This window comes from Pantherophis guttatus, chromosome 1 (assembly GCF_059756535.1).
Source record: "Pantherophis guttatus breed Tessera chromosome 1, ASM5975653v1, whole genome shotgun sequence".
NCBI classification, from domain to species: Eukaryota; Metazoa; Chordata; class Lepidosauria; order Squamata; family Colubridae; genus Pantherophis; species Pantherophis guttatus.
The window spans coordinates 265,513,297-265,526,385 of record NC_142063.1 but is presented as its reverse complement, the minus strand read 5'-3'; the positions used below and the strand labels follow the sequence as shown (position 1 = coordinate 265,526,385).

Here is a 13,089-nt window from a genome sequence, read left to right as displayed (position 1 = left end):
GAACTACAAAATAATGTCTCTATTTTATTCAGGATTGATTGTTGATTGAGTAATTGAGTGACATTGAGTAAAGGGACATTGCCCGTTATCAGTCCATAGCAGTGCTATGATAGTTAGAATGACTATTTGCTTCATGAACCTTTTTTGCTGTTGTTGTTGTTGTTGTTAGTTGTGAAGTCGTGTCTGACCCATTGCAAACCCATGAAGAACATTCCTCCAGGCCTTCCTGTCCTCTACCATCCTCTGGAGTCCATTTAAACTCACATCTACTGCTTCAGTGACTCCATCCAGCCACCTCATTCTCTGTCGTCCCTTTCTTCTTTTGCCCTCAATCTTTCTCAGCATTAGGCTCTTCTCCAGTGAGTCCTTATTGTACTGATATTAATTCGTGTACGTCAATTCTTCAGCCACAAAAAGACATCTCACATGCTGAGTTCTGAAGTTGGCTGAAAAATTTCCAGAATATTGTCTCCATGAGAACTTGAGACATTTTACGTAAAGACTGGGGGAGGGGGGGGAGGCAGCCTAATGCGATAGAAAACCAAAGTACATTGGGCAGTTATTCCATCTTTCCATCCTTAATGACTTTCTCAAACCAGAAAGGCAGACGTAATAAAAGAAAACAGACCGAACAACTAGATATGGAAGACTACATAGATTCCTTCTCCACACCATTTCTTCTGTGATGAAAGAAGGCAATAATACAGTCAGAATCTCATCCAAAAATGTTGTGGATGACTTCATGTCTTCAGCTTCATAGCCTTCTCTTCAGAAAGAGCAGAAACATTCCAAAATAAATTAGAAAACTTTCAAGGTACTCTTGTTAAGTAACTTTTAAGTTTTGAATATCCATGTCTTGTGAAAGTTACAATAGTATTGCCTTGATTGATTTCACAAATTGTAAGAAAATAGGAAAAAAAAATGAAGATCCATCTATTGGAAGTACCTCAAATAACAAATGATTTTCAAGTACTTCAGGAGCTGAATAATGGCAGCCATCTCTTTCAGAAAGAGAATATGATTGAATATAATATCAAAAAATTTCTTCCATGAGGGTAGAATTGAAAATCGAAACCATGGAGCATACTTCTGTGAGGTTGAGATAATAGAATAATCTGCTCACTTTTCAACTGCTGAAAACTTTCTTTAAACTAAATTTGTGTACGTGGTGACAATTAGTTCTCATGAAATGGTGCTTCTCTGCTGTATTCAAAATATTAAGAAGACTATTCATTGTTACTCATTTATTACATGGAAGAAGTGCAGATACACATTCTAGCTAACTAAAGTTCACATACTTTCTGTTTCTATTAAGGAATATAATAGATGTACATTGAAAAACCATTCAGAAGAACTGCTTCATTTTTTTCATATGTCACAATCCCTCTGCTCTGTACACCTAACTTTTGTCAGGCTTTTAGAAGAGTCTGCAAAAAAGATGCTGCTGTTTTAAAAGTTGGATTCATTACAACATTGTTGTGCTGTAATGCAAACAGCTCAGCTCATGTGGATGCCTGAAAAAAAGACATCAGTGCTTTAACGAGTGGCAGAAAAGTGCTGTACTCATGTGAGCGCCAAAACTTTCCTTCTAAATCATTTTCAGAATGTGCACAATCCTTTAAACGTTTTTATTTTTCTCATGTTCCAGATTTTCAACATGTGCTTCTCAACCCTATGAACTTGACCATTATTGCTGAGTTTATTACTGAGGTAGGATAAGATATTGCAGGGTCCACTGAATTCACAAATATTTAGTCCAGGAACCTCAACATTTGTGAGGGAAGGGGTAAAATATGTATAAAATAAATGTCGCACATAAACAGGATTGCAATTTTCACTTGTCATACGTTCTCCTATCTCAAGATCACTCTCTACATGTTGATACAGAAAATCAATAAAGAGCAACATGTACTGACATGAAACTATATTAAGAATACACATGGCACCCCTTAGTGGCAATTGAGAAAAGCTTTTGGATGAAACAGAAAATCTTAAAGCAGCAGTGAAATTATTGTGGCGGGGGGATGACGGGGGATTACAGCATAAGGGGTGTACATTTTTTTAAAAAAAGAACATGTCTGTAACCAGATTACAGTTCATTACATGAGAAACATCACTTTAAGAAGACAATGAACAGTAATAGATTCAACTGCAGGAAATTTCTCCCGAGAAAGGCAAAAGGACTGAGTACTGAGCAATGGAACGTTAAGTAGGAACCTAAAGTAATTTATCACAGAAAGGCAGGACTGAGTGTGGTTTGGCAAAAATTTCATCCCCAAATCAAGAAACGACAGTTGGGCTAGTAAGAGGAGCCAAGAGGAAGAGAAATGCATATTTTTATTCTTTCATGTATTTACTTTTTCTTCCATATATGTCAGTGGTGGGTTTCAAATTTTTTACTACCGGTTCTGTGGGTGTGGCTTGGTGGACATGGCATGGCTTGGTGGGTGTGGCTTGGTGGGTGTGGCAGGGGAAGGATGCTGTAAAATCTCCATTCCCACCCTACTCCAGGGGAAGAATACAGCAAAATCCCCATTTCCTCCCAATCAGCTGGGATTCGGGAGGCAGAGAATAGAAGGGGCGGGGCCAGTCAGAGGTAGTATTTACTGGTTATCCGAACTACTCAAAATTTCTGCTACCGGTTCTCCAGAACTGGTCAGAACCTGCTGAAACCCACCTCTGATATATGTTCTTTGTTTCTGCCTTAAAGGCTTTAAGACTTTCAGTTTCCATTCATACTGAAAGTCTGCCCAGGATGTTTAGACAAGGCCAAGAAAGAGGAAATAAATGGCAACCCACCATCAAGCTGGTAATACATATAGACCTTGACTTACCAACACAACAGAGCCCAACATTTTGGTTGCTAATCGAGACAGTTAAGTGAATTTTGCCCCATTTTATGACCTTTCATGCCATAGTTGTTAAGAATCACTGCAGCTGTTAAATTAGCATCATGTTTGTTAAGTGAATCTGGATTACGCCTTGACTTTGCTTGTCAGAAGGTTGCAAAAGGTGATCACATGACCCCAGACACTCATAAAAAGGAGACAATTTCCAAATGTCTGACTTTGGATCATGTGACCATGAGGATGCTACAATGGTCATAAGTGTCAACCCTGAAGTGAGCCTGGCTGAAGCCATTTTAGAGGCTTAATAAATAGAATAGAATAGAATAGAATAGAATAGAATAGAATAGAATAGAATAGAATAGAATAGAATAGAATAGAATAGAATAGAATAGAATAGAATAGAATAGAATAACAGAGTTGGAAAGGACCTTAATCCAACCCCCTGCTTAGGCAGAAAAACCTACACCACTTCAGACAAATGGTAATCTAATCTCTTCTTAAAAACCTCCAGTGTTGGAGCATTTACAACTTCTGGAGGCAAGTTGTTCCACTGATAAACTGTTCTAACTGACAGGAAATTTCTTCTTAGTTCTAAGTTGCTTCTCTCTTGATTAGTTTCCACCCATTGCTTCTTTTCATACCCTCAGGTGCTTTGGAGAATAGCTTGACTCCCTCTTTGTGGAAACCCCTGAGATATCAGAACACTGCTATCATGTCACCCCTAGTCCTTCTTTTCATAAGACTAGACATATCTAGTTCCAGCAACCATTCTTTATATGTTTTATCCTCGAGTCTCCTAATCATCTTTGTTGCTCTTCTCTGCACTCTTTCTAGAGTCTCCACATCTTTTTTACATCATGGCAACCAAAATTGGATGCAGTATTCCAAGTGTCACCTTATCAAGGAATTATAAAGTTGTATTAACACTTCACGTGATCTTGATTCTATCCCTCTGTTTATGCAGCCTAGAATTGTGTTGGCTTTTTGGGCAGCTGCTGCACACTGCTGGCTCATATTTAAGTGATTGCCCACTACAACTCCAAGATACCTCTCACAGTTACTACTATTGAGCAAAGTACCACATATATTGTACTTGTCAAAACGGTCATAAGTCACTTTTTCCAGTGCCGTTGTAACTTTGGTCACTAAATGAACTGTTGTAAGTTGAGGACTACATGTATTTCAGCATAAGAATCTAGTACTTTTAAACATCTTCCTCTCTACCATTAGAACTAAGATTCAACTAAGGTTGACTCAGCCTTCCATCCTTCCGAGGTGGGTAAAATGAGGACCCAGATTGTTGGGGGCAATATGCTGACTCTGTCAACTACTTAGAGAGGGCTGTAAAAGCACCATGAAGCAGTATATAAGTCTAAGTGCTATTGCTATTGCTAGTTTGGAGACTTCCTGGAAGCCTTTCCCAATTTTGAATTGGAGTTGGGATTTGTTGGTGTCTCACATTTTAGGAGACTCAATCAATCAGCATAGAGCTGGAAGGGACCTTGAAGGTCTTCTAGTCTAACCCCCTGCTCAAGCAGGAGAACCTATACCATACATACATTGACAATCATCTCGTGGAAAGCTTCTTTAAAGAGTCCTGTATTTATTTTATCAATTATTGTTATATGAACTGAAATTGCAGCATTACACAAAGATAGGGCAGGCAAGTATTGAAGAAACAAGCAAAATGGGTATTTGGAATTAGATCAGTGGTGGGTTGCTCCCGGTTCGCACCAGTTCACAAGAACCGGTAGTAAAAATTTGTAGTAGTTTGGAGAATCGGTAATAACATTGGCTGGTCACACTCCCGAACTGGTCCCCGGTCCGGTCGCCGCTTGCTTACCCCGCCCACCTCATCAGAGGCTTTTTTTTTTTAACTTTTAAAAGCATTTTTTCTACAACCTCTTTGGCCGAAAAAATGTTTTTAAAAGTAAAAAAAAAAGGCTCTGATGATCATGAGGCTCAGCTGGGATCGTCAGCTGAAAGCATTTTTTCTGCTTTTTCGGCCGAAGAGATTGCAGGGAAAAAAATGCCTTTCAAAGCCTCTGGTGATCCCCCCTGAGTTACTTGATCGTGAGAGGCTCCTGAAAGCATTTTTTTCTGCAACCTCTTCGGCCAAAGAGGTTGTAGGGGGAAAAAATGCCTTTCAAAGCCTCTGGTGATCCCCCCTGAGTTACTTGATCGTGAGAGGCTCCTGAAAGCATTTTTTTCTGCAACCTCTTCGGCCAAAGAGGTTGTAGGGGGAAAAAATGCCTTTAAAAGCCTCTGGCGATCCCAGCTGAGTTGCCTGATCGTCAGAGGCTCCTGAAAGCATTTTTTTCTGCAACCTCTTAAGGTTATAGAAAAAATGCTTTTAAAAGTTAAAAAAAAAAAAGTTGGCCACGCCCACCCAGTCACATTACACCCCCCACCAAGCCATACCCATAAAATAAGCCACACCCATAGATCCGATAGTAAAAAAAATTAGAACCCACCCCTGGATTCGATGGGTTATTTACAAAATACTTCAATACAGATAATAGTCCAGAATAGTCTTTTTTTTAATTTCCAACTCATGCTTCAGTGGTGGATTGCTACCAGTTCTACCTGGATTGGCAAACCGGTAGTGGCGATGGCGGGAGGGTCCGCCCACCCACACAGACACTTCTGCGCATGCACGAGCGAACCAGTAGCGATGGGTTTTGCAACTCACTACTGACACACTTCAATCTATTCACACTGTATATGTTAAACAGGGACTAAATATGCATTTTTAATATGGTATTTTCTATTTATTTTGTTTATTTCTTTATTCTAAAAGTTTAATTTTATGAGCCATATTGTTGTGGTCCACCAGTGGCCTGCAGAGCTGGCAGCAGAGTCAGACAGTGAGGAGGTTGGGGAGGAACATGGGCCAGTCCTGGAGTCTGGGAAAGGCTCGGACAAGGGCTCTGCATCGGAGGCAGAGATGGGACCAGGGCCTTCTGGGAGTTATGTACTGACTCTGGAGCCTCCAGAGTCTGACATCAGCGAGGCAGAGGAACAGGGGGAGCCTGTTCCCAGTGCGTACATGTGCAGAGCTGCCAGAAGGCAAGAACAGTTAAGACAAAAGGGGCGACTTGGGAGTAAGGCTTGGAGATGATTGGCCCCTCCCATAAAAAATAAAGGTGGAGCAAAGGGACATGAGCCTTTGCAGGAAGCAACTTTGTTCATTCTGGTCGGTTTAAACTCTGAAGTTCCGTTTTGATTTTGTGCTCCGTTTGGCTTACAAAGCTAATTGGCAATTAGGTCTTTGGCAGCATTTCAAGGGAGATAAAGGAGGGTGCTTATCAGCCTTATCCCAAAATTCTGTGGCAGACTTCTATCGGACTATTCACAAACTGCTTGGGACTCATTACAGGCTGTGAATGAACATAATTCACAGCCGTTGAAATAAAAAGAGGGGTTTGGGGACTAAGCGTGTGATTGTTACTGTCTCAGGAAGCCTTGGTCAGAACACATATACCAATCCAGTTTCAATCTATAAACAACACTCTCATTACTTGGTTAGAATGGGCATTGAGCAAGATAGTTTCATGCCAGGTGTGTCGATGTTATATTACCTTGTATGCTCCTTTTAAAAAAGGCTTTGCAGCCCTCGCAGGACCAAACCCCATAATGATAGCCAGAGGCATAATCGTTGCAAACAGCACAATAGCGGGTCTCCTTGGTAGACTCCATAGACAGGTTTCCCCTTTCATTGGTGCTAGTCATTCGCTCTCTGCCATTGTGACGTCTGGTCTCCGAGCCAGGCCTGTAAAATGAACAATAGTGAGTTCAACAATGAAGAATAGCTCAGGGTGAAAATACTGGGATCTTAGTAACCTACTTTGGTAATGAAATGTTTGTAAGAAGAAAACTAAACTCAGCAAACAACAAGATCCCAACATTAGTGAGCTGGTTGGCACTACAAGTCAACACATGAAAGTCTCATTGTGGTTGGGAGTAAGAATTCACCAAGCTAATGAAGTATGATCATTCATTACAAGGAACTGTCAACTCTGGGAGGGATGAATTGATGCCAACCACAAACATTAGGGTGTCCCCAGAAGCTGAGTTCACCTCAATTTATTTACATCTGAAAGGAACTGTGTACTGAGAACATAATGCAGACAAGATTATTGGAACCATTTCCCCCTTCATCCATAAGTAGCAAAAATTTGCACTTTTATCATCGCCATTATTCTTACTTCCTAATGGTGCATTTGGCTATGTGCTCCTCCAGCTTTTTCACACTGACTAATATAACCATAGCTTGAAGAGAGTCCCATTTCCCGAATGACTAAACAGGAAGCATAGGAAGTCATTTCTTGAATGTTCTGGCCAAAATCAATACATTTAGACGACACCATCATGATTAAGCTTTAGGTACCATGACCAGAGGGGGGTGTTGGCTATACCATCCAAAGGAGTCCTAGACTTATGACCATTCACTTAGCAACTCTTCTACGTGACGATGGTGCTGAAAAAAGTGACTTATGGCCAGTCTTACCAGACCATATAACTGTCACTGTGTCACTGGCATCATCACATGATCATGGTTTGGGTGCTTGCAGCCAGCATGCATTTATGGTGGTTGCCGCATTCCAGGGAAATGTGATTGCCACTAACAAAATTGTTGTGGGAAATCAATTCACTTAATGCCCCGGTGAGTTGCTTATCAATCATGGCAAAAATGGTCATAAAATCATTCACGGTTACATGATGACTCACTTAACAATTGCATTACTTAATGACTGAAGTTCTGATCTCAGTTGTGGACAGATGTTGAGGACTATCTGAATAAGAATAACTCTCTTAGATTCTGCAAAATCTGCCTAGTCTACTATCTGACCTTACATAGGATTCCAATAGAAGTTTCCATTTCTTGATCAAACATTTCATGACCCCAAATGCTCAATTTGCAGGGAAGACACACCAATAGTATGTTGCTTAGATCCAGTTCAAATGAAGATGGGATTAATATTTCTAAAATAGCAGATAGATATTTTGTACTAAAAACTTTCTCCTTCATTCCTACCATCTTTTACTCACAGTCAAAATATGAAAGTAATGTGCTAATTTCTTATGGTTATATATCATTCTTGGATATCTAATAACTCAGCTTGGCCAAAATGAGAAATGTTAGTCATTTCCATCAGAATAAAAAGGAATTTAGTAATCCCAACTAATTTAAAGAGAGATGCATTGTTAAAGAAATTAAGTACATGATTCTACACATTCCTGGACACAAGTTTCATTGAAATAATTTTGGAGAAACATGTTTATAGCTGAATTTCTACTCAGAGACTCAAATGTATGGTATAAAAGGTACAAACTGTCCTTCCTTTTTGTCCCTTTGTGTCAACTTACTGTAAGAACATGAGACTGACATAAGCACACTGCACATCTTTTCACATAAAAAAGGAGGTTGGAGATATAATGGCATTATATGGAACCATATAACGTAAGGGAAAGGAACCTAAGAAAGGATCTAGTCTACCTCCTTGACCACTGCAACAGCCAAATATTACAGCATCCCCAAGAGATGGGCCTTCGTGAAATGATTGTCTTTGAAGGAGGTACTGCAACATGGCAATATTACCCTTGACAACAGTAGTTTTTCTGACTATTGGCATTATTTTATCAAATGATGTCTTAACACTACCAATTAATGGAGGAGCCTAACATACAGCTGAGATCTAAGCAGTAGATCTGTCTCAGGTCCTTTTAAACCCCGCAACTTCATAAATCAGAAAGACAGCACATGTTGAACAATTATAGCAACTGGCTTGGTATATACAATAACAAACGTTTATGTATAATAACAAACATACATTATTCTAGTAAAACCATGGCATGAAAATAACAACAAGATTGTTCCAAATGACTTTAAAACTTAACTTTCTGTTGTTTTTGTTCAGTGTTCTTCTGTGAAGGCAAATGTACTTCTTTCTCTCATACTTGGGAAAAAACAGCAGCGCATGAATAACTGAAGTGTATGGAGACAGCTCGTTCTCAGCCAAAATACTCAGACGTTTCCCTGTTAACTCCTACTCTCAACTCTTTTGAAGAAATATTAGCCTTACATGCCTAGTTATCTCCACATTTCTATCTTCCAATGTTCCTGGAATGTTTCCCACTTTTCTGATACTCATATTCCTTTGATGACTGGTAATATAATGCTTAAAATGGGCTTTCCTTAGTACAAATTAAAAAAAAAAACTTGAGAAAAAGAAAGTTGAAAGACCAAAAAAAATCATGAAACATTTGGAAGAAAAGCTGTACAAAAAACTCAAAAGGTCCCGAATGCTCCCGTTTATTTATTTATTTTTATTTATTTTATTTGATTTATATGCCGCCCTATCTCCATAGGACTCAGGGTGGCTCACAACAATAAAATGTCTGAATAAAAGTGTGTTAAAATACATGTCAACCCCTACAGTCCAGGCTGAACAGCCATGTCTTTAAGTCGCGGCGGAAGGTGCAGAGGTCAGGAGCCAACCGGAGCCCCAGAGGAAGTTGGTTCCAGAGGGTGGGAGCACTCACAGAGAAAGCTCTGCCTCTAGGGGTCGCCAGTCGACACTGTCTAGCCAACGGCACCCTGAGTAGGCCCTCCCTGTGAGAATGCACCGGGCGATGGGGAGCTGTTGCTGGTTGCAGATGGTCCGACAAATATCCTGGACCTAAACCATATAGGGCTTTATAGGTCATCACCAGCTCCTTGAATCTCACCCTGAGGGCAACCGGCAACCAATGCAAGTCACGCAGGAGAGGTGTAACATGGGCGTATCGGGAACCACCCATCACGACCCACGCGGCTGCATTGATACACCTACATAGCAGTTTATGCTATGATACACCTCTTCAGCTAAGAAATTAGAAGAGTAACCCAAGAGCAATTCAAGCATAAAACAGGGGTACATGAAAACAGAAAGGAATCAGGTTAGCATGTGAAAGGAGTTGAATGACCCTGTGCCTTGTTTTAATCACTGCCCTTGGTGCCGTCAGAGCTTAGTTGTTTTCTTGCAGACTTTCAGCACTAGCACTGATGATGTTACCTAGTTTGGGTAATGAAATGAAACCCCTCATGTCAACCCTGAACTACAAATATTCTCTTTTATTTAATCACTGCATTAGTATTTTACTGTAAAGAACAGTGAAAACGTTTGTGGTTCACGAAGAGATTATTCTGTTTTAAAATGTAAGAATAATACCGATTGTCGTTGCTCAAAATATTATCTCTTCTTTCATGAATAGATAATTATTCAAGGCATGAATGGTTTTTAATAATAAAATATATATTATGTTTAAAATCTTTTTGAATTTGTGACTGATACCTGTATTTTGGAGTAAGCATCTTTGAAAGTCTTTGTTAGTAAGGAATTAATATCTTTTCTCTCATATATGATTTGAATTGGCTTCAAATTTCATCTCAAATCAGTCAACCCAAATATATTAACCCATTGAAAGCTAACATAATTATAAGATAAGGACATAGGTTAATTAGCAAGAGTTAAGCCTCCATTTAATTCTCATTATAATTTGCAGAGTGACGTGATATTACTTCTGGTAGACTGCAACCTTATGACACAATGAAATTTCTTAGAATTATATTGTAATCATTCATTTCATACTGTCAAGTGCTGTTCTATAAAATCTGGAAAGATTTTGATGATTTAATAGGGCTCATTGTTACAGCTTGTGAGAGAAGAAACGTCTTGTTCGACAGGGACCAATCCTGTTGAAAGAAACTAATCAGGGAGTCACAAAAATTATAGTTTCCAAAAGAAACCTGCATTTTCTTAAGTTTCAAATCACTCTATTAAAACCGAATTGTGTCATGCGCGTGAGAAGGAGGAAATCCTTTCATAAAATACATCTATAATTTGATCAGACACATTCTGAGTATTGCAGATTGAAGATTTCTTCCTGATTAGTAAATATATTTGGGGGGGGGGGTTGGAGTAGAAAACTCTCAGAATTCTGGGAAATTATGGGGTTTTCTTCTCAAAAGCAAGAGAAAAGGTTATTGCTTCTTTGGGTAAACGCTAGGCTGCATAGGTTGAGTGCCCGAACCGTTCTCTAAAAAATTACTCAGGAAAATATCACACTCAGGATATGGGGTATAACAGTGAGTTATAAAATTGTTCAGTCAGGTGCCTTAAGCCTGTTGGATAATTTCTCTGAATAGCATTTTCATCCTTCATGCATTAGAAAATCTATTGTCCTTCCATAAGAAATAATGTTGCCTTGCATAGCAGCCTGGTAGAGGTCTCTATCCTTGGTAACAAGCAATTCTTCCTTCTTATCCAGCATTGAGACCGAGTGGGCACAGGCAAGTCCTGACTCCATTCCCCAGTGAGTTTAGACTAGGAGCAGTGACCATTCCTTCCCAGAGGAAGGAAAGCAAGTGAGCAGGAAGATGATAGCAGCTTGTTGTCATTTACCTACCAACTTGGATTGGTGAGTAACCAGTTCTGTTAAAAAAAAAAGCAGCCAGGTTGTGTATGATTCCTCTGGGGCAAGAGTGATAAAATCATCATAGATGGAGTTATGGAAAAGTGCTCCCCAAACTTGATACTCTCAAACAGAGAATCACAGCCTTCTCCTCATTTGTGTGGGTATCTTCTTCTCCTTCTTCCTCTTCCTCATAAAGTAAAGGTAAAAGTTCCCGTCGCACATATGTGCTAGCCGTTCCTGACTCTAGGGCAGTGTTTCCCAAACTTGGCTATTTTAAGATGCATGGACTTCAACTCCCAGAATTCCCCAGCCAGTATGCCTGGTTGAGGAATTCTGGGAGTTGAAGTCCATACATCTTCAAAGGGTCAAGTTTGGGAAACACTGCTCTAGGGGATGGTGCTTATCTCTGTTTCAAAGCCGAAGAGCCAGCGCTGTCTGAAGACGTCTCCATGGTTATGTGGCCAGCATAAATGCCAAAGGCGCATGGAACGCTGTTAGCTTCCCACCAAAGGTGGTCCCTACTTTTCTACTTGCATTTTTTACGTGCTTTCAAACTGTTAGGTTGGCAGAAGCTGGGTTGGCAGAAGCTGGGACAAGTAACGGGAGCTCACCCCATTACGCGGCACTAGGGATTCAAACTGCTGAACTGCTGACCTTTTGATCGACAAACTCAGTGTCTTAGCCACTGAGCCACCGCATCCCACTCCTCATAAGAATGTATATTTCAAAATTAAAGTTTCTCAAAAAAATTAACTTCCCCAAGAATGAAATGATATGTTTTAAGAATAATCTGTTATTATTATTTATATACTGTTTCCAATGTGCTTGGAAATTTACTAAGCATGTATTCTTGCCCTAATCAGCCTACAGTTTAAAATCCAACCCAAGGACAGTGGAAATAGGAAAATAACAAGTGGTTTTTCTTGGTAATGCTTACTTAGGCTTACATGAATAGTCTGTTACCAAACAAGATTGGAACTAAAATTTCATTTATAAAATCTCAAGTATCGTCCACTCTTTAATGGATGGGGATATTTATACTGATATCTGAACAACAGGACCAACTATACAGAGAAAATTGATTGCATACTGCCACATAATCTATTGGTTGTTTAGAGAATCTCTGACTCGGTTATTCCTTGAAATCTTCTATTATGTCTTGCTAAGAAAAGATTAAATTCAGTAAGAACTAGCCTAGAGGCTTTGGAAGATTGAAATTGCCAGGAAATGCAATTTTCAGACATTGAGACAAACATCCTTGATTTTGTCTACATTTACTTATTAACTCCATCCCACCCCCCAATATCTTCCACCCTGGGTTTTCCTTCTTTATTCTTTTAAGATTCCTTCTTCCTTATTAGCAAGAGAGTAGCAGACCTATAGTTATAAAGTACAATTTAAACTTTAAAATCCCAGACATGAAAACAAAAATTGATGTGGTTATCAAGAAAATATATTCAGAAAGAGAAGTTTCAGAGGGATTTCTCCTTGGGCACCAATTCAGCCTCCTCAAATAGAATGATAGCTAAAGTTGTATTAACAGAGAAATAATTTATTGTTCAGTGTATTATATCTTCAAATCTGGAATATCCAGATAATGCTTTTTAATGTCATATATGCCAACACATATATGAACATCATTATAAAAAACCTCTAGTCTCTATGCAAATCTGTCAGAGTTTGTTGCAAAAACAAATCTATAAAGCACACACAGGCAGACTGATGCAGCAGGATTCATTAACTTCTTTATATACATAATAATACATGAAGTAAATTTATA

At 39.3% G+C, this 13,089-nt stretch overlaps 1 protein-coding gene across 3 annotated transcripts in view; it reads right to left on the bottom strand.

Moving 5' to 3' along the window:
* Window positions 1-13,089, bottom strand: part of ESR1 (estrogen receptor 1) — a 230,329-nt gene that overhangs the window by 92,182 nt on the left and 125,058 nt on the right. For all 3 annotated transcript variants that reach the window (XM_087882848.1, XM_060692286.2, XM_087882847.1), the window contains one exon: window positions 6,431-6,621. In XM_087882848.1, the coding sequence (XP_087738974.1) occupies window positions 6,431-6,621 (191 nt within the window). The remainder of the gene's footprint in view (window positions 1-6,430; window positions 6,622-13,089) is intronic.